This window comes from Hypanus sabinus, chromosome 6, assembly GCF_030144855.1.
Source record: "Hypanus sabinus isolate sHypSab1 chromosome 6, sHypSab1.hap1, whole genome shotgun sequence".
Lineage (NCBI taxonomy): Eukaryota > Metazoa > Chordata > Chondrichthyes > Myliobatiformes > Dasyatidae > Hypanus > Hypanus sabinus.
The window spans coordinates 65327802-65351613 of record NC_082711.1 but is presented as its reverse complement, the minus strand read 5'-3'; the positions used below and the strand labels follow the sequence as shown (position 1 = coordinate 65351613).

Below are 23812 nucleotides of genomic sequence, written 5' to 3'. Positions count from 1 at the left end.
TCCATATGCTTTATTGAGTAACCTGTGTGGGACCTTATCAGACCCCTCTGAAAATCTAAATACACCATGTCGACTGGTTCTCCCCTATCTATTCTACATTCTCAGTGAACTTTAGTAGATTCAGCTCCAATATATGAGGCTGTGGCGCTCTCAGTCCAAATGGAAGACGTTTTACTAAAGTGTGAACTATAAATAACCTTGGGGGTAAATGGACACAATTTTGAGCTGGTAGAGGATGAATCAGTGAAGAATTGATTCCATTCACGGCAAAACATGGGGCAACAATGTAAAGCGATCTAGGTTCGGCGTGCTTCCTGGAGCAGTGAAAAAAAAAAGATTTCAAACTTGCCCTTATTTTTTTGTGTGTTTCACTCTATAGCTTTATTAATATATTGGGACAATTACTTTCTTCTTATTGTAATAAACAGTCAAAAATAAATGGGAAATAACCTGGTGTGCGCCTGTGTGACAGCTTGTGCTCTGTACCGCCCCTGGCGGGGTGCTACCAGCGATGAAGATAATGTAGGGGAGTGAGCTGCCACCGCGGCTGTGGTCACCATTCCAGCGCGGATCACTTCCTTAAAAAAAGAGCACAATACCGCTCTGCACGTACAGAGCGGTTGGGAGCCATGGCGGAGAGCGGCGTTAGCGGGGGAGCGGGCGGGCTCCAGCAGGGATCCCCGGCCATGTGTTTCGGAGCGGGTAGCAGCGGTGGCTCGGACTCAGCGACGCCCGTGTCGGTCTCCCTGCCTGCGCCCGCGTCCGTGTCGCTGCTCGGCTGCGCCGCGGTGGCGGAGAGCGGCCGCTCCGTTGGTTCGGGCAGCCAACAGCAGCGGGAGAGGATCGCGCTGAGGAAGGCGCAGCTCCGCAGCTATCCCCGGACAAAGAAACTGGAGAAACTCGGCGTCTACTCCGCTTGCAAGGTAGCGACCAACTCCAACGAGGGGCCAAATTGCACCGGCTCCGCGCATTCTCACCAAGCAATCTAACTCGTTTTTAAGACAAGCTCTCGAATGAAGTGACATGTCAGAATTAATTTTGTTTTGACCGTATATGTGTCAGCTTGGATTGTTTTCCAACAGGGGGCGGGTTTGTTTCTCTGTCTGGCGCTTATGTGTTGTAAACAATGTTAGGATCACTACATTGCTGTGTCATTTTCTGCAAGTGATGACAGTTTTATTTTAGGAGCATAATGTCATGATCGTGTAATTCTGTCCTGTAACGGTGTGCAATTCTGTGGTGAGTTATGTAGTGTAAATAATGCAAGTCAGGAACTTTTTATTTCAGGTTGACTTTTGATAGTGCCGCACTATCAAGAAATTGCAACAATTTTAATTGCCGACAGAAATATATAACTACACCTACTAGCATCTTTCAAATAATTAAGTTTTTTAAAAATATATGGCCTGCTGAATGAAACATATTCAGCAAGATATGTAATTCATTTGCACCAGTTTTAAGGACCCTGGTTTTCTCTAAGGCTAAGACGATGTGAACAATAATTTATTTTTATGGAATGTGCGGAGACGAATATAACAGGTGCCCCATTGCAAAGTGTGAGGTGACAGCGACACAGATTAGAAAAGCTTTCTTCACCACTCATTTTATCCGGAATAAAAATGAGTTTTCAAACATATACAAAACTTTAACCAAACCTGCTTTTTTTTTTGAAGTTTTTTTGGAGTGATTCTATAAACAGAATGTAAAATTGGAGTGGGGCGGTGTTGCAGAATAAGAGTAATTTCAAATTACATAACTCTTTGACAGCATTGGGATGCCAGGTTAGTTAAGTGAAATGAAATGAAATTATGAGCTTTTAAGGAACTCTGATTTTTCACCTCCAGCCAGATTATAACTAGTTAGGAATATCTGTTTATTGGCCATATTGTTTTATCAGTGAATCGGTGAACACAAGATATTTAAACACAGCGATTCAAAAAAATGGGATTATTTCAATTCTTACTTCAGTTCAACTTTCCATTCCCATTCTGACATGATTACTCCATCTCTTTCTTTCATGACCTATAGAAATCTCCTATTAGATTTCTAAAGGACTTCAGGCCTTTACCTTTTCTACCCAACCCCTACCAGCTTCTTAGTTCATCCACTTCCCCCCATCACCTGGTCTCACCTATCACCTGACAGCTTGTCCTCCTCCTCCTCCTTCCATCCATCTTCTGATTCAAGCTTCTGCCCCCTTCCTTTCCAGTCCTGATGAAGGGTCTTGGCCAAAAAATTGACTGTTTATTTCCCTCCATGGATGCTGTTTGAATTAGAAACATTGAAAACCTACAGCACAATACAGGCCCTTTGGCCTATAATGCTGTGCTGAACATATACTTACTTTAGAAATTACTAGGCTTACCTATAGCCCTCTATTTTTTTCTAAGCTCCATGTACCTATCCAAGAGTCTCTTAAAAGACCCTATTGTTTCTATCTCCACCGCCACCGCTGGCAGCCCATTCCACACACTCACCACTCTCTGTGTAAAAAAAACTTACCCCCTGACATCTCCTCTGTACCTATTTCGAAGTACCTTAAAACTGTGCCCTCTCGTGCTAGCCATTTCACCCCTGGGAAAAAAGTCTCTGACTATCCACACGATCAATGCCTCTCATCATCTTATACACCTCTATCAGGTCACCTCTCATCCTCCGTCACTCCAAGGAGGAACGGCCTGTTGTCATAAGGAATGCTCCCAAATCCAGGCAACATCCTTGAAAATCTCCTCTGCACCCTTTCTGTGGTTTCCGCATCCTTCCTGTAGTGAGGTGACAAGAACTGATCAGGGTACTATACAGCTGCAACATTACTTCTCAGATCTTGAACTCAATCCCATGGTTGATGAAGGCCAATGCACCTTCTTATCCACAGAGTCAACCTGCACAGCAGCTTTGAGTGTCCTATGGTCACCACTGGTCACCAACCTCGATGCAGAATATGACCCGTCTACAACCACTCTTTGCCTTCTGTGGGCAAACTGATTTTGGATCCACAAAGCAATGTCCCTTTGGGCCCCATGCCTCCTTACTTTATACTAAGCCTTCCATGGGGTACCTTGTCAAATGCCTTGCTGATTTGTTAGTTTTCTCCAGCATTTTGAGTGTGTTCCCACAAAGGGTCTGTTGTGCCTGCTGAATGGTATACAGTATGTTCCTAATCTCTTTAGGCTGAAGAATCCTGCAAGTGCAATGGCTGGAAGAATCCTAACCCTCCTCCAACTCCTCCAAGAGCCAACTTCCAGCAGGCAGCTGTCAGCCTTGCAGAACAATGCCGAAGCTGTGGCCATATGCTAGGTAGGTACAAATGTTTTCTTGTAAACTTTCTGGCTGAGAATATAAAGAGCAGTCCAAATTTGAAGTCAGATGAATTTTAACTTAACAATTCTTTAGCTCAACATCATCAATAGAAAGATTGCCATTACTTCAAGCCAGAAAACTGGATTTTTCATTAGAAAGTCTATTGGAGTTGGAGCTGGTACAGTTGTATTTTTGAAAGTATGAAAGTGGAGACTTGTATTGTTACTGCTGGCTACTTACTGGATCTTCTCAATGCTCTCTGTTCAATAGGTTTTGATTTCTAAGAAAAAGTAAAAAAATCTAGATTATTTTGTGGTGGATGAGGGTGAGATTTTCAATGTTGTCCTAATTTAGTGAAAATTATTTTTACTCAATGGTTGGTACTGCCTTAAAATTCCTCTGATCTTCCCTTTCAGTGAAGTTGTTCCTCAGTAAACCAAGTTATACTGAAAACGATAATTCAGAACACCCTAACCACCAGAAACGTCCATAATGTTACATTTGGCAAGATAGCAAGTAAACTAAACTAGTTCTGTGAAAAAGGCATACTGCAGGGAATGAAGGTTCTATGGCAAGTCAGGTTTATTGTCATTTTACTATATACATGTATATAACATATTTAACCATATAATGTATATAGAAATGAAACAACATTTCTCTGAACCAGGTTGTAAAGTATAGTAGTACACATAACACACGATAACTTATGAAGGTAAGGAAAATATCTACAGATGAAGCACACAGAAATAAGTAACAAATACGTGCATTAATATTAAATATTGTGAAGTACGGAACAGATTAACTAGAGACATTTTGAATATGATGTGGCAGGGAGTTCAGAAGCCTAACAGTCTGGTGGAAGAAACTTTCTCATCCTAGCAGTTCTTGTTTTTATACATTGTAGTGTCCTGCCTAACGGTAGAAAGTCAAAGAGGATGGGTGGGATTTGTAGTAATACTAAGGGCCCTGCTCACGCGGCACACCTGATAAATGTCCGCGATGGATAGAAGGGAGATCGCTATGATCCTCTCAGTTGTTCTCACAGTCCATTGTATGGACCTCTAGTCGTACGCTGCCTGTCGTTCTGAGCTCCTCCAGTATTTTGTGTGTGTTGCAGAAAATTATAGGGCAGTTAGCTTACCATTTCTAGAAGGAGAAATTATTAAAGACATTCTGACAAGGCATTTAAAGAAAAGTCAAAATGATTTTGTTAAGAGGAAATTATTTTTATTTTTACTATTTATTGATGTCCTTTGAAGAAATACATAAGCTGTTGATAAAAGGAAGCAATGGAGATACTCTACTTAGATTTCTGGTTGACATTTGATAAAGTGCTGCGTCGAAATTTATTACGGAAAATAACATTTATAATAGAGGGGTACGTGTGTGGAAAGCAGACTGAATGGCCACCAGGATATAGAGATCAGGTAAAAATGTTTGTTTTTCAGTTGGCAAAATGGAATGAGAGGTATGAAATGACATTCTGCATTAAGGCCTCAACTTTTTATTCAGATTAACTTAGATAGAAGCTAAACAGCTGTTAACTTTGCTTCTGACACAAAGCTACCTAGGAAAATATGTTATAAAGAGGCTACAAAGGAATACTGTTGATTTAATGAGTGGGTAGAGATCTGGCAAAAAGAGTATAATGTAAGAAAGTGCAAAAATGCAGGATGCTATCTAAATGGTCAAAAATTTAAGAGTGACCTGGGTGTCTCTATATGATTTACAAAACACTGGTATGCAGCTGCAGTAAATAATGAAGAAAACAAAAGAATGCTGTTAGTTGAAAAGGAAACTAATTCCAAAAGTGGCCTGTATCAAATCTCAAACTTTCTTTTGCCTTCCCTCATGTGTCAAGTCAAGTTTATTATCATTTAACTATTTCCATGTATATAACATATAACCATAGAATGTATATAGAAATGAGACAATGTTTCTCTGAACTAGGGTGTAAAGCACAGTAGTACACATAACAGACAATAACTTAAGAAGGTAAGGATAAAATCTACAGATGAATAACAAACTAAAGTGCATTAATCTTATATAGTGTAAGGTGCAGAATAGATTAATCAGTGATACTTTGAATACAATGTGGCGGGGAGTTCAGGAGCCTGATGGCCTGAGGGAAGGAACTGTTTCTCATCTGACCATTCTTGATTTTATGCCTTGTAGTCTCCTGCCTGATGGTAGAAAGTCAAAGAGAATGCTGCATGGATGGGTGGGATCCTTAAGCATTCCTGATAAATGTCCCTGATGGATGGTAGGGAGACCCCTATGATTCTCTCATCCTTTCTCATGGTCCTTTGTAGGGAATTCAGGTCCAATGCTCAACTAGGGAATTCAGGTCCAATGCTCAACTGCTCCCATACCAGATGGAGATGCAACTTGTCAGGGTGCTCCCAAAAGTGCACCTGCAAAATGCAGTTAAGATGGAAGATGGGAGCCTTGCTTGCCTCAATCTTCTTAGGAACTGGAGGCACTGCTGTGCCTTCTTGTTCAGGGAGGTGATATTAAGGGATCAGGTGAGGTCATCAGTGATAATCCAAGCCTATGGAAACTAGGCCAGTGATGTAACCAGTAGATTAGTTGGTGCATCACTGAACTGACATTGCTAGTTCCCATAGGCATGTCAGTTGGACAACTTAAATTAATTAAGTTGTGGAGTACAAAGTTATAGCAAATATGACACAAAATTAGCTTTTTGTTGTTTAAAAAGTCATCTGATTCATTAATTATTTTCAGAAATGAAATCTGCTGTCATTATCTATCCTGGCCTCTGTGACTTCAGAGCCAGGGATGTACAGGTATTTGTTGCTTAATGTCCAGGATACGTTCTGTGAAATTGGACATTGTGCGAAAACCATACTATATACTTTGCCTCTTGCTTCTGCTATCACTAGGAGTGGTTTTGCCGTATTTGGAAGCCATGATGCACTTTACGGTAATGTTTTCAAAAGAAATTTAAACAGAAAGAACGCTACTACACTCAAGAGACACACAATACACGAGAGTGGTTACGTCCGCTACGTCACATTCTCCAGACAGGACTAAGGACGTATATGTGATCAGATGTTGTCCGAATGGACGTTAAGCGGTGCACACCTGTAGTTCAATCTTGTGAGCCCCTTGAACAGGTTCAGCAAGCCATCTGTGAAGGGAACAGTTTGAGAAGCACAATAAATTCTGGGCAAGACAATGGCATCCACATTCTGTGAATAAATTAGCTTAATTAGAAGTTGTAAGTGTTTAAACACAATTTTATCTTGTGCATTTAGTCATCAGTGATTAATAATTGCTAGAATATCATTGAAAAAAAGAAAAACTACATGCTGGAAATCTGAAATAACCAAAAAAATGCCCAGCAGGTCAGACTACATCTGTGGCAAAGAAAATGTTTCATACCAAAAACATTCATCAGGACTGAGAAAGAGAGAAAACATGTTTGGTTCTAGTTCTGGAGACGGAAAGGACAAAGGGAATATTTTTGATAGGATGAGGTCAGGATTCTTATGGAGGTAAGTCAGCCGGTCACTGGTATAATGGGAGTAGTTCAGAGGAAGCACGAAACAAGGGATGTGGACCATTACAGGGTAAGAATACAGAAAAAATGTGAAAATATGAAGCACAAAATGCATGAGGAATGCAGCAAGTTAGGCCGTATCTGTGGAGGGAAACAAACGGTCGATGTTTCAGACCGGGACCTTCAGCCAGGAGGAAGAAGTCTGAATAAGAAGTTGGGAGGAGAGGAAGTGAAACCAAAGTGGAAGAGTAGGTGAGGGGGATAAAGGGGTAAAGGGCTGACGAAGAAGGAATCCAATAGGAGAGGACAGTGGATCATGGAAAAAAAGGGACGAAGGAGGAGTGTTGATGTGTAGGTGAGAAGAAGAGAAGGAAGGACAGGGTAACCAGAATGATGATTAGAAAAAGAGAAGAGGGTTAGAGGAGAAATTACTGAAAGTTAGAGAAATTGATGCTCATGCCATCTGGTTTGAGGCTACCCAGATGGAATATGACTTTTTGCACTTCCAACCCGAGTTTGTCCTCATCATGGCAGTAGAGGAAGCTATAGACACGTATGTCAAATTGGAATGGGAAATTGATTTGAAATGGGTAACCAACGGAAGGGTCTCCTTTTGCGGTGGTTAGAGCGAAGGCGCATGACAAAGCAGTATCCCAGTTTGCATTGTATCTTGCTGATGGGGAGGTGGCTGCATTGTATTCGGCAGATAAACCCAACAGACTCGCAGGTGAAGTGTTGCCTCACCTGGAAGGACAGTTTAGGGCCCTGAATGATTGTGAGGGAGGAGGTGTAGAGTAGGTATAGCATTTGTCATGCTTACAGTGGTAAATACTGAGAGGGAGATCAGTAGAGAGAGACAAGTTGACAAGGGGGTCATGTAGAGACCGATCCCTATTGAAAGCGGAGATGTGCTTAGTGGTAAGATCCCTTTGGAGATGGCACATACTGTGAATGATACTGTTGGCCTTTCCAAAACCTAAAAAACATTGACTATCCTCCTTCCTCACATGAGTCTCTTGTGCAAAGATAATATTAGCATTCATTCTGTGGAATACTTTAAATATCTTTTCCCGTTTATTTGGGTGATTTAAACCGTTTGTATTCCAAGAAACAAAGTTAATAATCTTATCCATATTGCCAATATTTATCGTAGTTAACGCACAAGGTTAAAAAGAAGACAAACTCATGAATCCGGAAGAGGAGAGCAGGTTCAAAGAGGAACCGGAAGTTAGGACACTCCAGCCATTTTGGTAGTTTTGAGTCAGCCCATGAAGTGAAAACTAAGCAAAAAGCAAAAGCCAAAAAGAATCCCCCTCCCCCCATCCCCGGAAACCCAAGAAAAAGCCAGAAAGAGGCAAGCAGGCAAACTAATACTAATTTTACCCCCATCTCTCAAGACGGCAACTCAAAAGAAAAAGTAAGAAAACAGACACAAACCACCCATATTCAAAAAAGGATAAAGGGTTAGTATAACAAGGATTAAACTATGAAATTAGTATTATATACAAAAATTTAAAAAAAGAAAAATACTAAATCGTTAAAACCCAGAAGTGGATAACATTATACTAATATTTTAAAAGAAGGTCATCAGTCTTGTTCAGACAGATCCAAACGGATGTGACGTATCCAAGCACTAAGGTCTTATGGGAAGAAGAAACGACATCTTGGAAAAAAAGTTTTTAAAAAAATTTAATATTTAAGCATACAAGATATAAGACAAAAATGTATATAAACTTAAAAACACCTAATTAGTTGCTTACAAAACTGACAGAATAATAGTTTAAAAAAAGAACTCAAAATAAACCAAAAACAGACCTTTACTTAAGCATGTAAAAACACACTATCAGCCATCACATAAAGATCATCAAATTATGAAAGGTCTGAATCTATAGACTAATTATTAGCTTAAAGGAAAAAGCCAATACGGATAGTAAAAATACAATACGTTAGTCAACTCATAGTGAAAAGGTGCTATTCTTCAAGAAATCTTTGGGCATCCGCTGGAGATTTGAACAACCGATGAGTCTCATCGGGAAGAGTAACTCTCAGTTGTGCTGGAAATAACAACACTTGTTTATAACCTTTCCGATGGATTTCCGACATAACTGGTTTAAAAGCCATTCTTTCCCTCAAAACTTCGGGACTGTAGTCTTCCAGGATACGAAATTTAATATCTTGAAAGCTGATCATACCCTTTTGCCGGGCAGCTGGAATCAGACGATCTATAATACAAGGATAGTGAAGTCAGAGATCACTGGTCGTGGTTTCCTGGCTGGAACTGGTTGAAAGCGAGAGACGCGATGTGCGCGGTCGATTATTGGAGGGGTATCCAGAACATGTGAGCCGAAGACATCCATTAAAAATTTAGAGAAAAATACAACCAGATCACCCTTCTCAAAATTTTCCAGAAGCCCGATTATCCAGAGGTTCTGTCTTCGAGACCGATTTTCAAGATCAATAAGTTTGGATTTATAACGTTCCAACAGTTGAGAAGTCGAAGATAGCTTTTGTTCTAAAGTTTCAATTCTACGATCTCTCTGGCGAGCGGCATCTTCAAGAACTAAAACTCTTGCTTGTTGTTGTTGCATATCCGATGTGAGTGATTGAAGTTTTGTGTCAACTGTCTTTAAAGTTTTATCGAGCACAGAAAGCTTTGGGGTGAGTTTATTCTCCAGTCTCTCAAGTCTCTCATTCATAAGTTTCGCAATTGCTTCCAACGTTAACGGTTCTTTCATCAGTTTTGATTCCTTAGTTTCTCGTGGTTTAGACATTTTGCCAAGTTGAAACATAATTCAAACAGTCAAAAGATAATTCATAAATATTAACTCCTTTAGAATAGGTGTAACTAGGTCAGTTAGGGGGTGATTGTAGGTAGAAGAAAAGTAAAAGGCTTAGAGCAAAGCCTAAAGCAGCCGTACCGCATAAGCGCTATCTTGAGAGGTCCCAGTGTTCTTTTCATGAAATTCTGTATCCTTTTTTCTCCAAACGTACCTTTGCTCATTGTGGCCAAGAAGTTCTATTTTAACTTTATCAGTCCACAGAACTTGTTTCCAAAATGCATCTGGCTTGTTTAGATGTTCCTTCGCAAACTTCTTACGCTGAATTTTGTGGTGAGGACACAGGAAATGTTTTCTTCTGATGACTCTTCCATGAAGGTTACTGTTTTCTGTAGATCTGTAGAGAAAGTTGAGAGGTGTATTTGACTTGCCAACTGCTTAATTGCATAAGCTTGTTCCGTGCTGCAAGTCAAGAGGAACTGCTGGGCACCCTGGTTGCTAATTTATCCAGCTTCAGTGCCTGGTTGGTAAGGTTGGATGAAATTACTGAGTTTCAGACGCATTGCGACGGTGAGTGCTCACCGCCTGCAGAACTGTGGTTCTTCCTGTGTTCCAGTCCCTCACGCTTTTTTTTTGGAGGTGCCTGTTCTGCTAACGGTTGGTCAGGCCTCGTGTCTCAAGGTAGGGTGCCACTTACCGCTCCCCCCCAAAGAATCTTGAACACCCCCGACAACTTATGTGTCACCTAACGTCCCCTTAGGTCACATAACTGCCCCCACTGGGAATCACTGTTCTATATGCCGGCAGTTGGAGACAAAAACTAAAAAAAAAACAAATTGGCTTGAAAGCCACATCTGCAGAGTGAGAAGAAATAAAAGGGAGTTACCTGCAATTAAATTTAATATGAATCCCCAAAGGTTTTAACATACCTAGATGAAAGAAGATGTGCTCTTTCTTAAGCATGGCTTTTGTCTGGATACATTACATCCATTGGGATTTGGTAATGATTTTAACAAATTCCACCGATTTTTCTCCACAAATGTGACTGTACTACTTTCAGTGCTGACAGGCATTGTCTGTTTTTGTATAACCTTGAACATTATGATTTAAAAAAAATATTTTCTTCTTGCAAATTACATGTTTACACTGTGTGTGTTTAATCTTCCAGAATCAGAATCAGAACGAGGTTTTAATATCACTGGCATATGTCGTGAAATTTGTTTTATGGCAGCAGTGCATGGCAAAACAGAACAATATAAAATTATAAATTACAATACCAAGTATACAGTGCTTATAAAAAGCATTCACTCCAGCTTGGAAGTTTCCATGTTTTATTGTTTTACAACATTGAATCACGGTGGATTTAATTTGTCTATTTTGACACTGATCAACAGAAGAAGATTTTAGTGTCAAAATGAAAACAAATTTCTACAAATTGGTCTAAATTTACTACAGTTATTAAACACAAAATATTTGATTGCATAACTACTCACTCCCTTCAAATCAGTATTCAGTAGATGCACCTTTGGCAGCAATTACAGCCTTGTGTCTGTGTGGATCGGTCTCTACCAGCTTTGCACATCTGGACACTGCAATTTTTCCTCATTCTTCTTTACAAATCTGCTCAAGCTGTCAGATTGCATAAGGATCATGGATGAACAGCCCTTTTCAAGTCCAGACATGAATCAATTGGATTGAGGTCTGGGTTCTGACTTGGCCACTCCAGGGCATTAACTTTGTTGTTTTTAAGTCATTCCTGTGCAGCTTTGGCTTCATGCTTGGGTCCATTGTCTTGCTGGAAAGCAAATCTTCTCCCAAGCCACAGATCTCTTGCAGACAGCATAAGGTTTCCCTCCAGGATTTCCCTGTATTTTGCTGCATTTATTTTACCCTCTGCCTTCACAAGCTTCCAGGTCCTGCTGCAGTGAAGGATCCCCACAGCGTGCAGCATTCTTCAAGTAAGAATGGTGCGTTTTTGACAACGTGCAGTGTTTGGTTCATGGCAAACGTAGTGCTTTGTCTAACAGCCAAAAAGCTCATTTTGGTTTCATGAGACCATTGAACCTCCTTCTGATTCCTTCAGAGTCATATAACTCTAGCCGAGATTTCATGTGAGTTGTTTTTCAACAGTGGCTTTCACTTTGCCACCCTCCCGTAAAGCTGCGACTGGTGAAGCTCCTGGGCAACAGCTGCTGTATGCGCAGTCTCTTCCCATCTCAGCCACTGAAGCTTGTAACTCCTCCAGAATTGTCAAAGGTCTCTGGAAGGCCTCGCTCACTAGTCCCCTTCTTGCACGGTTTCTCAGTTTTTGAGGGCAGCCTGCTCTAAGCAGATTTTCAGCTGTGTCATATTCTTTCCATTTCTTCATGATTGACTTAACTGTACTCCAAAGTATATTCAGGAACTTGACATTTTCTTGTATCCATCCCCTCACTTGTGCTTTTCAATAACCTTTTCGTGGAGTTGCTTGGAATGTTCTTTTGTCTTCGTGGCAGCACACACAAATTGCTGGAGGAACCCAGCAGGCCAGGCAGCTTCTATGGAAAAAAGTGCAGATGATGTTTTGGGCCGAAGCCTTTCAGCAGGACTGGAGTGAAACACCAGGTGACGGGTGAAACCTGGAGGGGGAAGAATGAAGTCAGGAGTTGGGAAGTTGATTGATGAAAGAGACAAAAGGCCATGGAAGAAAGAAGAAGGGGGAGGAACACCAGAGGGAGACAATAGTAGGCAAGAAGATAAGGTGAGAGAGAGAGAAAGGGGATGGGAAATGATGAAGGAGGGAGTGGCGGGGGGCATTAATGGAAGTTTGAGAAATTGATGTTCATGCCATCAGGTTGAAGGCTACCCAAACTGAAAATAAGGTATTCCTATAACAGGTTTTTTCACAACAGTGGAGGAGGCCATGGATGGTCATATCGGAATGGGAATGGAAAATGGAATTAGGTCTGGTGTCCAGAAAGAAAAACACGGAGAGCTTTGAGGCCATCCAGCTGTGTGATGGAGGTGTATAGGGGCTGGGCATCAACAGCAAGAATAAGATGCTCACGACCAGGGAACTTGAAATCCTTGAAAAGATCAAGAGCGTGCGAGGTGTCACAGATATAGGTAGAAAGGGACTGAACTAGGGTCGATAAAATGGAGTCAAGGTGTGCTGATATGGGTTCAGTGGGGCAGGAACAAGCTGAAACAACGGGTCTATCTGGACAAGCAGGTTTGTGGATTTTGGGTAGGAGGTAGAAATGGGAGGTGCAGAGTGAGGGAACTGAGGTTGGTGGCAGTGAATGGGAGATCCCCAAAGTCAATAAGGTTGGTGATGGTGTTGGAGACAATGGCTTGGTGTTCCTTAGTGGGGTCCCATTCGAGGGATAAGTAGAGGAGTGTCTGACAGTTGTCGCTAGGCCTTAGCAAGGTAGCGGTCAGTACGCCAGATTACTGCAGCACCTCACTTATCTGAGGGTTTGATAGTGAGGTTAGGATTAGTGTGGAGGGAATGGAGAGCCGACTGTTCAGAAGGAGTGAGGTTGGAATAGGAGAGAGGAGTGTTGAAGACTAAATGGTCAATGTCGCATCAGCAGTTGGCAATTAATAGGTCCAGAGCAGGCAGAAGACCAGGCCAGGGTGTCCAGGAAGAGGAGGAGGGGTGGTGGGGTGTCCTTGCCAAAGAAATTACAGAGGCAACAGAAGAAGAGCTCAGTGTCGTGGTGGGCATGGAGCTCAGGTTGAGGTATGGGCTCAGGAGGATAAAGGTGAGGCCCTTCCTGAGGACAGAACATTCTGCCTCAAAGAGGGGAAGGTCGGAGGGAATAGTGAAAACCTGGCATGGAATAGGGAGCTGGGCTCGGAGGGGGTAAGGGTCGGTAGTGTCTGAGGGGAGAGAGGTTTGGGGTGTTCAGTGATGGTGGGGTGAGAGGAGGATGGAGAACCCGAGGGCCCAAGAGCTGCCGGTGGGACCTGAGAGAGATGGGATTGTGGGGTGGCAGTCGGGAGAAGTGGGGAGGAGGGTTCCAGCAGCAGCACCTGAAGACCCGGCCTGGAGGTCAAGGCTGGAGACGGAGTTGGAGTTTGTGCAGTCGGTACTTTGGAGGTGTCTGAGGTCGTTGGAACTTGCATTGATGGCAGTGGAGTCTGGATTTTGAATCTGCTCTGGATTGTTAGAGCTGTTGAGGTAGCAGCAGGGGTCACGGTCTGAAAGACATCCAGGTCTGCTGGCTTTGGAGACGGCAGGCTCTGTGGTCTGTAGACGGCCGAACTTCCAATCTTTGCAGGGCATGATAAAGTCAAAGAACTGCATCTGAAAGAGTGGATCCAGCGGAGGATTAGGAGCATACAGGTCCATTACAGGCTGCAGAGAGAGAATCCTGGAGTTATGGAAGAGACTGGTACCTCCTCATGGCGCACAGAAAATGGTGGGAGAAGCAGTTGAATGTGACTTAGTTTTTGCCAGGATACTGACTCGCCAGCAGTTGGACTTTCCAGATACAGGTGTATTTTTACTACAGTCAATTGAAACACCTTGACTGCACACAGTGATTTCCATTTAACTAATTATGTAACTCCGAAAACCACAAATGTAAACCTCCCACCCGGGGTTCACTACCTAACTCTGCCAACAGCCACGTGACTCTGTGGTGATATGGTCACCTTTGTAACAACGTATTGGTGTGATTTCGGGTTCAAGCAAACGGGAAGGTTGGGAAGTTCCGATTAGAGGAATCTTGATTTGTGTGAATGCTGCGTAAGTATGGCCTATGTAGAATTACTGTTTGCCAAGTAAAGATAAATTGTATACCAGCATAAAATTATAAATAACCAACTTCCACTTTATCGAACAGTTATTAAGGGAGAGAAGGTAGGAAAAAGTAAAGGGCCTATTACAGTTAGACCAGTCTAAATATGCACTTCACCCTTGGAGCTCATATCGTCCAAAAGGCTGAGTGTGACCATTACTCATCGTGCTGAATTCTCATCACTAATCACTGGTAGAATTACCCATCTTGGACTCCTTTGTCTCGCAAAGTGCTCCTTGCAATAGAGTCTTCCTGATGGTTCAAATCCTAACACCATCCTCCTGATTTTCCCCCCTCAGTATCTCCTGCCAAAAAGACCATGAACCCGACTACTGTCCATCACAAATCTCTCTCTGCCCAGCTCTCTATAGAGCCTTTTCCCAGTCCCACCATTCTGATTGACGCAACATATATATAGATATATAAAATTATATTAAACAATAGTGCATAAAGAGAGCAAAAGTATTGAGGTAATGTTCATAGATTCATTGCTAATTCAGAAATCTGATGGCGGAGGGGAAGAGGTGTTTCTGAAATGTTGAGTGTGTGTCTTCAGACTCCTATACCTTCTTGCTTGTAACAATGAGAAGAGGACATGTGCTGGGTAAGGGGGCCCTTAGTGATGGATATCAACTTTTTGAAGGTGGCCTGGATATTGATGGTTCGTCTGTTGTTCTGCATTTTTTTCTGTAAAGTTTTGCCACACTGTGGGTGTCTACACAGAAGTTGTAAAATGTAAGAAAAATGGTAGTGAAAAACTATATCCCAAAAGCAAAATATTGCAGATACTCAGTCAATCAGGGATTATCTGACTGGAGAGAGTTACAGTTAATATTCCAGGCACGTGACCTGAAAACTATAATTAAGTCATTAAACTGAATCACACACTGGTTATAGCTGTTTTACATCATATGTGAAGCCCTGTATATTTGTCAATGGATGTTTCTTGACTGAACTGGTTGAATAATACAGCACAAGAAATAATTTGAAATAAGTTTATGCTGGCTGTACTTATTAGATTAGATTCAACTTTATTGTCATTGCGCCGAGTACTGCTACAAAACTAATGAAATGCAATTAGCATCTAACCAGAAGTGCAAAAGAGTAGTCAAAAATAACTGCGAATAAAAAGTAAGTGCTACAGCACACAAATATAAGAGTACTGAGACAGTACAATATGGGTGCAATACTGCTTAGTGCTGTGATGTGAGGTTCAGCAGGGTCACAGCCTCAGGGAAGAAGCTCTTCCTGTGCCTGCTGGTGCGGGAGCAGAGGCTCCTGTAGCGCCTACTGGATGGGAGGAGAGTAAAAAGTCCATGGTTAGGGTGAGGTGCATCCTTGATAATGCCTTTCGCCTGCCCAGGAGCGTTTATGGTAGATGTTCTCAATGGTGAGCAATTGGGTGCTGATAATCCGCTGGGCAGTTTTCACCACCCGCTGAAGTGCTTTGCCATACCATATCTGAGATGCAGTTGGTGAGTATGCTCTCAATGGTACAGTGTAAAAGTCCGTCAGTATCCTGGCTCAGAGGTGAGCTTTCCTGATGCTCCTCAGGAAATAAGGGCACTGTTGTGCTTTTTTGATCAGGATAGAGGAGTTTATTAATTCAAACACTACATGAACCATATCATAACATCATGCTAGTCTCTCTCTGAATCAGCATCTGAAGAACACTTTGTTTTCTCCTTGCAATAATTGCTATAAGTTTTAATGTAAAATTATACTCGTATGTGTTCCAGTAAGCAATTGCCCAAGGTCTCCAGTAAAATTAGCAGTACGAGTGTTTGGTGGGGAAGCACAAATAATAAATCCAAAGATACTCTTTATTACATTGGAGTTATAAATAATTTTAATGCATATCTAATCTTGGCCTTCTCAGGTTTCAGGGATTTTCACTTCTGTTAGCATTTATTTTCATCAATGTCATATTCTTTAGTTTCCCCTTGTACAGTATTAACATCAAATGATTTTGTTCAACCATGTTACTTGGAAAAGGGTAACTTTATTTTACTTTTCATTTGACCTGTGGAAATTTTGCCTAACTTTGAAGCAGAAATGTGCTCCCTGATCCGAGTCCACCTGAACTGGGGTTCTCCACTTTGGGAGGGTTTCCTGAAATAGAATCTGTGCAGCTGTGATGGTGATGCAGTCCCTTGTTAGGAAAGCCTCTACCCACAGGGTCAAGTGGTCCATAATTACTAGACAGTAGCTTTTCCCCTGCGCACCGAAAAGTACATCCGGATGATTTCCCAGGGTCCCCTCAGCCATGGCTAGTTTGCCAGCTTTAGCTTTACTGGGGTTATGCTGGGCACAAATGTTACAACATTTCTCAACATCCCTGCCCATCACTGCCCACTGCTAATCCTGCCAGAGGGTTGTGATCACACTCTGCCTTCTCTGACGTATCACCCCATGATAAAGCTTCTGTAGTATCTGCCTAATACATTGTGGGGCCACCACGACTCTTACCCATGTGTCCAGCTCCCATCTGCTCCTTCCTTTGCTTCTGTTCTCCTCCACTTCTCCTTCTCTTCTGCCCCCACCTCTTCATATAATTTTATTAAACTGGCTTCCGTCGTTTCTGCTGCATACTTGCAATTTCAAATGCCTCTTGTTCTTCTGCTGTCTTCTTCGCACTGATGTCTGCCCACTCATTTCCTTTCTGCTCCGTACTCTCCCCTTCCTGGTGAGCTGTCACTTTAATGACGTTGTTGTATTAAGTGCCCACGCTGAATACCTGCCATTCTGCTGTTGGTAACTGCTCTCAGCCTCCCCATATTCAGGAACTCTACAGTGGTATGGGGTGTGTGTACTATCAGTGGCCCCATCATTACAGCTGGTTCATTTACTCACACTACCCAAATGGCGCAATCTAAAGCTGCTATACAGCGGGGAAGTCTTACTGCAGTGGCGTCTATTTCCTTGAATAATATGCCTCTGGCCTTCTTGTGTGTCATGGTCCTACATCTCCCACCCAGCCACAGTTGAATCCATTTTACTACCGCTGCAGTATAGGTGAAGGGGGAGAGTTGCATCTGGTAATGCTGGCGTGGCTGCAGAGACCAGGGCTTTCTTGATACCTGTAAAAGCCTTTTTCTCATCTGGCCCCCATCATGCTTCCTCCAGAGGATGCTTCCGTCCTTTAGTCAAGGCCTGTATCAGGGCCACAAGGCTGAGAACCCTGGTGTGAAATAGACACATTTACATTCCTCACACCACTTATGTTTACTGGGGGGGCATGAAGCTGATTGCCGAATGTCTGACATCTGACATGTCCTTCCTCCCCTGGGAAATGGTGTAGCCTAGCTACTGTATAGTTTGTTTTCCTATCTGAGCCTTGTATTGACTGATTTTAAACCCCTCGTCTCGCAGCATCTCTAAACCACTGGCTATAACCCCAAACGACCTGCTTCATCTTCCGAAGCAATTAGTAGATCATCTGCGTATTGTAAGCCGGTCGACCAGTAGGGTGTTAGACTGAGCTTTTCTGAAGTCTGTGGCAAGGCCTTATGAAAAATGGCTGAATTATTGTGGAATCCCTGGGGGAGTCTGGTCTGTGTATACTGTTGCTCACCCAGGGAAAAGGCAAATCAATCTTGGGACTCAGGTGCTAAGGGGAGCCCCAAAATCCATTTGCAATATCCAGGATTGAAAAAGTTATGTTGTGAAGACAGGGCTCGGCACATTGGGATGTAATCTCAGTGCAGTCTTATTAAGGGTGGTGTGATCCCCTAAGTTTCTCTTCTGGCAACATAGGTGAGTTAGTAGTTGCCACAGTCTCTCTGAGTACCCCCTGACGTTTTAGTTCCTTCGTTATACCCTGAACAGCTTTCAGTGCATCAGATTTTATGGGGTACTGCTTATGGGGTTTTTGCAGGACCATCTCTATTTTAACTGTGTTTATCTTTATTCGACCGCAATCTTGCTTGTGTCTGCCCCACTCTGCTGGGGACTGCTGAGAGAGTAACCCATAGACTACATCCTGGCTCCAGTCTCCAATGGTCGGGGCAGCTGCAACTATGCTAGCCAGTTGGGTGTTCTATTGTTGTACGTGTTCATTGGCTCGGAATTAAACATATTATTTTTCCCTTTCCTGAATTGAGAACAGCCCCTGCTTCCCTTAGGATGTCATTTCCAAGAATAATGCCTTCATTATTTGGACATGTCCAGAAATACACTGGAAGCTGCACTCCCCCAATTTCGAGTATTTGCGACTCGCTTCTTTCTGCCTTCACTGTTTTTTATGAATCGCCTGTCTGATTGTTGGCAAGGGTAGGCCAGTTATTGATACCACTGCCCCTGTGTCCACCAGTGTACCGCATTGCCAGCCCCCTAACAATGCTGTCGTGTACGTCCATGGGTCACCAACGCTGGAAGTGGGGGCCACCGCCATATCTTTTTCTGACCTAGACTCCGTCTTCACCAGCTCTATGATCTGATCAATAGTCAGGTTGTTCAGACTGTGCGCTAATGGGGTGAGAGATTGCTGTGACCTTCAGCTGTTTACGTACCTCTTCTTTGGATACTGCCTCCAACCATGTCCTGATGGGCCACAGCTGTAGCGTCAACTCCTTTACCCTCCCCTGTCTATTCCAGCAGTTTTGCTTCATGCCCTGGATGCTGACAAAGAGAAAAATCAAACCTCTGGGACATCACAGCAGCTTCATCCACTAAAGCCACGTTACGATTTCTCTTGCACGTTTTTGGTCTATCTCACTGGCCCACTAAACTATTGCAGAGCAGGCTAATCCCAATGCTATCCCTAGATCTAAAATTTCTTGGTGGGCAGAACTCAGGCCTTCCTTCAACATTTTCAGGAAGACTGGGTCATCCCTCCCTGGATTATCCAACCCTGAATTCTCCTCCTACACTTGATAGAACTTGATTAAGTTCTGCATAATCCATGGTTGTCTCGTCAGCTTTTTGAATCACTGCCATTATAATTCCCTATTTATCTTGCCTCTTCCCCCTCCCACATGAAGGTATCCCACTCCTGACACCAAATGTTGTTACGTGAATGAAGTCACTGGAGAAAAGTACTGGTAGTTATGAAGCAGCCTTGTTAATCAACAAAACAAGTTACAACCGGTATTGTATGGAGACGCTTTAAGTTGAAAGGACCACTGGCCCAACATGGGGCTCGATATTTTATGTGCTAAATATCAAAGGATAATTCCATATTTACAATGTATGGTCAATGCTTTCTTTGAAACAACACTCAAACTTCACACCTTCCAATTTTGTACCCACACCACAGACATGCAGTCAGCCTTGTCTGGTCTGGGTTTTGCAGCTTATAGGGATCCATCGTTCAGAGCTACACTCCAAATTAAATCCACAATACATATTCAGACGTGAAGACTGGTAGCCAAAGTCATTTGCTAAATGTAAATGTACTAAAGCCAAATATTGTTCTAACACTACCTGTAAGAATTTTAGACCTCAGTAAATCCTTTTTCTTTTTAAATCTTTTTATTGATTTTAAACAAACATAAATGAAACATTGAGTACAAAGAGCTTGAGAGTACATAATTAATAGGTTAAAGTATAAATACAAATAGATGATAATCCATATATAATAACCTCCCAAACATATAGTGGTTACAAAAAATGGAAAAAATAAGAACCCCCCCCAAAAAAAAAGCATGAAAAAAACCTAACCAACATGGGCCATTGCATGATATCAAATATACACAGTAGTGTCAATAACTCCACACCTCTATCCAAATAGTTAAAAATGATAAGAATAAGGTTTAGGAAAAGTCAGTTTAGCTCATGTGAAAATGTTGAATAAATGGTCTCCAAGTTTCTTCAAATTTAACTGAAGGGTCGAAGACAACACTTATAATTTTTTCTAAACTCAAACAAGAAATAGTTTGAGAAAACCACTGAAATATAGTTGGAGGATTAATTTCTTTCCAGTTCAATAGGATAGATCTTCTAGCCATTAATGTGACAAATGCAATTATCCACCGAGCTGAGGGAGATAAACAACTATTATCCACCATTGGTAAACTGAAAATTGCAGTAATAGGATGTGGTTGCAATTTGATGTTCAGAACAGTTGAAATAGTACCAAAAATATCTTTCCAATAATTTTTCAAACGGGCAAGATTAAAATATTTGGGTCAATGAAGCGACTTCAGAATGACATCTGTCACAGGTTGGATTAACATAAGAATAAAATCAAGCGAGTTTGTCCTTGAACATATGAGCCCTATGTACAACCTTACATTGTATTAGGCCATGTTTAGCACAAATGGAAGAAGAATTAACTAATTGTAAAATTTTCTCCCACTGCTCTGTGGGTAAAAGACAGTGAAGTTCTTTTTCCCATTCCTTCTTAATTTTTTCTGATATTCCTGACTGTATTTTCATGATCATATTATAAATGATGGCTACTAAACCCTTCTGACAAGGATTCAGAGCTAGGATTTTTTTCGTAATATCCATTGGACATAATTTCGGAAAAGACTGTAACATATTATTCAAGAAATTTCTAACTTTCAAGTATCTAAAAAAATGAGTTTTAGGCAAATTATATTTATTGGACAGCTGTTCAAAGGACATAAAACTGTTATCTAAAAATAGATCACGAAAACACGTTATACCTTTTGTTTTCCATAACACAAAGGCTTAGTCCATAAAAGAGGGCTGGAAAAAAAAGTTAGATATAATAGGGCTTGATAAGATAAACTTATTCAAGCCAAAGAATTTACGAAATTGAAGCCACATTCGTAATGTATATTTAACTTATAGGATTAGATATTTGTTTATTTAATTTAGATAAAGCAAAAGGAAGCAAAGATCCTAAGATAGAAAACAATGAAAAGTCTGGTACAGATTTACACTCCAAATTTACCCATTGTGGGCAAGGTACTATGACCGATTCTTGTGTCCAAAATATTAAGTATTGAATTTTAACTGCCCAATAGTAAAATCTTAGGTTTGGCAAAGCCAAATCACCTTCCTTCTTAGGCTTCTGTAAATATTTTTTACTTAATCTCGGACTTTTATTCTGCCACACAAATGAGGATATTTTGGAGTCAATAATATCAAATAAGGAATTAAGAATAAAAATTGGTAATGCTTGAAATAGATATAAAAATTTGGGTAAAACTATCATCTTGATAGCATTAATCGACCAGTCAATGACAAAGATAATGGGGACCATCTGGTAATAAGTTGCTTGATTTGGTCAATTAAAGGTAAAAATTTAACTTTAAATAAATCCTTATGTTTCTTGGTAATTTTAATACCCAAATAAGTAAAATTATCTGTAACAACTTTAAATGGTAATTTATAAATTGAAACTTGCATATTTAATGGAAATAATTCACTCTTATTAAAATTCAGTTTGTAGCCAGAGAAGCTTAGATCTCAGTAAAGCCTAATTGATTCCTATTCACTTACTAAGCTTGGTTTCCTCCGGGACAAAGTTTATGTTACTTTGCTGCTTTTCTGGCAGCTAATATCAGGGTGGTAGTGGAATTAAAGTCAATTCCCCATGTTTTGGATCTAAAATTTATCTGTGTGTCTACTCTATTTTGACTACTTGCTAGCTCTTGTCCTGTTAATAATTTTGTAGGTACTGGAAGTAAATGATCTAAATGTTGCTGGGTTTGATTGCACATTCTTATTTATGCCTGATTGTAAGGAAATAAATTCATTTGGCAAGAAAATTGAAGATTATAATACGTTTGCAAATGGTGTGGAATGTGAGTCACCATGCAAGTAAATCTCAGTCAGGAAGGTTTTGTGCTTAGAACACTCAAGAGCCTGAAGGATCTCAACCAGAACAAAGCTGTTTCACGCAAAAAGACAAAATTGGTCCTCTTTTTTTGAAGTTGCAACTTTGTTTGCTAAAAAATAAGTTTTTGAAGAATATTTAACTTGCATAATGTTTATGAATTTGGTGGTGATTTTTAATGGAACGAGGGGAGGCGATTTGCACAGGTGGCATTTTAACATTTATTCTGTTAAAGCCGAAATCTGAAACCATAAACAACTTTTATTTTACTTTATTTTAGCTGATCATGTTTCCCACTTGGAAAGTGTGTCAGAGGAAGAAATGAACAGGCTTCTTGGAATAGTACTGGACGTAGAATACCTATTTACCTGTGTCCACAAAGAGGAAGATGCAGACACAAAGCAAGTTTACTTTTACTTGTTCAAAGTAAGTATCATGATAAATCACATTTCATTTTGAATCTTGACAAGTCTGGAGCTGTTTAATCCAAAATGTATACTGCACAAACTGTTAAATAGTTTCCACCAAATAGAACCCACAGTAACACAAGCTCAATCAAGCCATATGAATGGTAATAATATATTTGATGCCAACTATATATTATGCATTTAAATACATTTACAATCATTATAAGGCTTTTTTCTATCTTTACAGGACCTTAATACAGGAGCAGATTTTGAAGCTCATTGTACTAAATAGTTGCAATATAACTAGAAAGAAAAACCAGTTTATAACAGAAAAATTTGATATACAATTGTATATTAAATTATCGTATGGCACAATCCACTTTTAATCTTGGTGCACATAGGGAGGTGTTGCTGCTTAAGGAGGTATAGTAGTTTAGGGGTACTCTGACTGGAGGTCATTGAAAAGTGATGTTCTGCAGGGATCTGTTCCGGGTCCTCTGCTCTTTGTGATTTAAAAAAAATAAATGCCTTGGATGAGGAAGTAGAATGATGGGTTGGTAAGTTTGCAGATGACATGAAAGTTGGAGGTGTTGTGGACGGTGCAGAAGGTCACCTTCAGTTACAACTGGGTATAGATGTTGAGTGGATAAGTGGCAGATGGATTTCAACGTGGAAAGGTGTGAAAAGTACACTTTGGAAGATCAAACTTTGAAGTCAGAATGCAAGGCCAGTAGCAGGATTCTTAGCAGTGTAGAGGGACAGAGAGATCTTGGAGCCCAAGTCGATAGTTCTCTCAAAGTTGTTACCAGATGGAACATGGTGGGCTGCCTTCATTAATTAGGTGATTGTGTCCAAGAACCATTAGGTAATGTAGCACTATAATACTCTGGTTAGACCGTATGTGTTCAGTTCTGGTCGCCTCATAATAGGAAGGATGGAGAAGCTTTAGAGAGGGTGCATAGGAGATTTATCAGGTTGCTGCCTGGATTAGGGAGCATGTTTAATGAAGGCTAAGCAAGCTAGGGCTTTTCTCTTTGAAGTGATGGACAATGAAGGGCAACTGGATAGATGTATAAGATCATAAGGAGCTTGGGTAGAGTGGACAACCAGTATCTTTTTCCCAGGGCAGCAATGGCTAGCAACAGAGGACATCTATTTAAGGTGAGTGGAGGGAAGATTAAGGGAAATGTCAGACGTAGGATTTTTACACGGAGAGTGGTGGGTGTCTGGACTGCACTGCCGGGCTTGATGGTAGAAGCTGATTCAGA

The 23812-nt window shown here is 41.2% G+C and overlaps 1 protein-coding gene across 5 annotated transcripts in view; it reads left to right on the top strand.

Annotated features, from left to right (window-relative positions):
* The first annotated feature begins 373 nt into the window (after positions 1 to 373).
* The window catches only part of kat2b (K(lysine) acetyltransferase 2B), a 75841-nt gene continuing 52402 nt past the window's right edge, over positions 374 to 23812 (top strand). For all 5 annotated transcript variants that reach the window (XR_009512668.1, XR_009512667.1, XM_059972340.1 and 2 more), the window contains exons 1-3: positions 374 to 923; positions 3171 to 3297; positions 22418 to 22563. Coding sequence is in view for 3 of the 5 variants with exons in the window: in XM_059972340.1 (XP_059828323.1) it covers positions 630 to 923; positions 3171 to 3297; positions 22418 to 22563 (567 nt within the window). In the remaining 2 variants the exon portion in view is untranslated. The remainder of the gene's footprint in view (positions 924 to 3170; positions 3298 to 22417; positions 22564 to 23812) is intronic.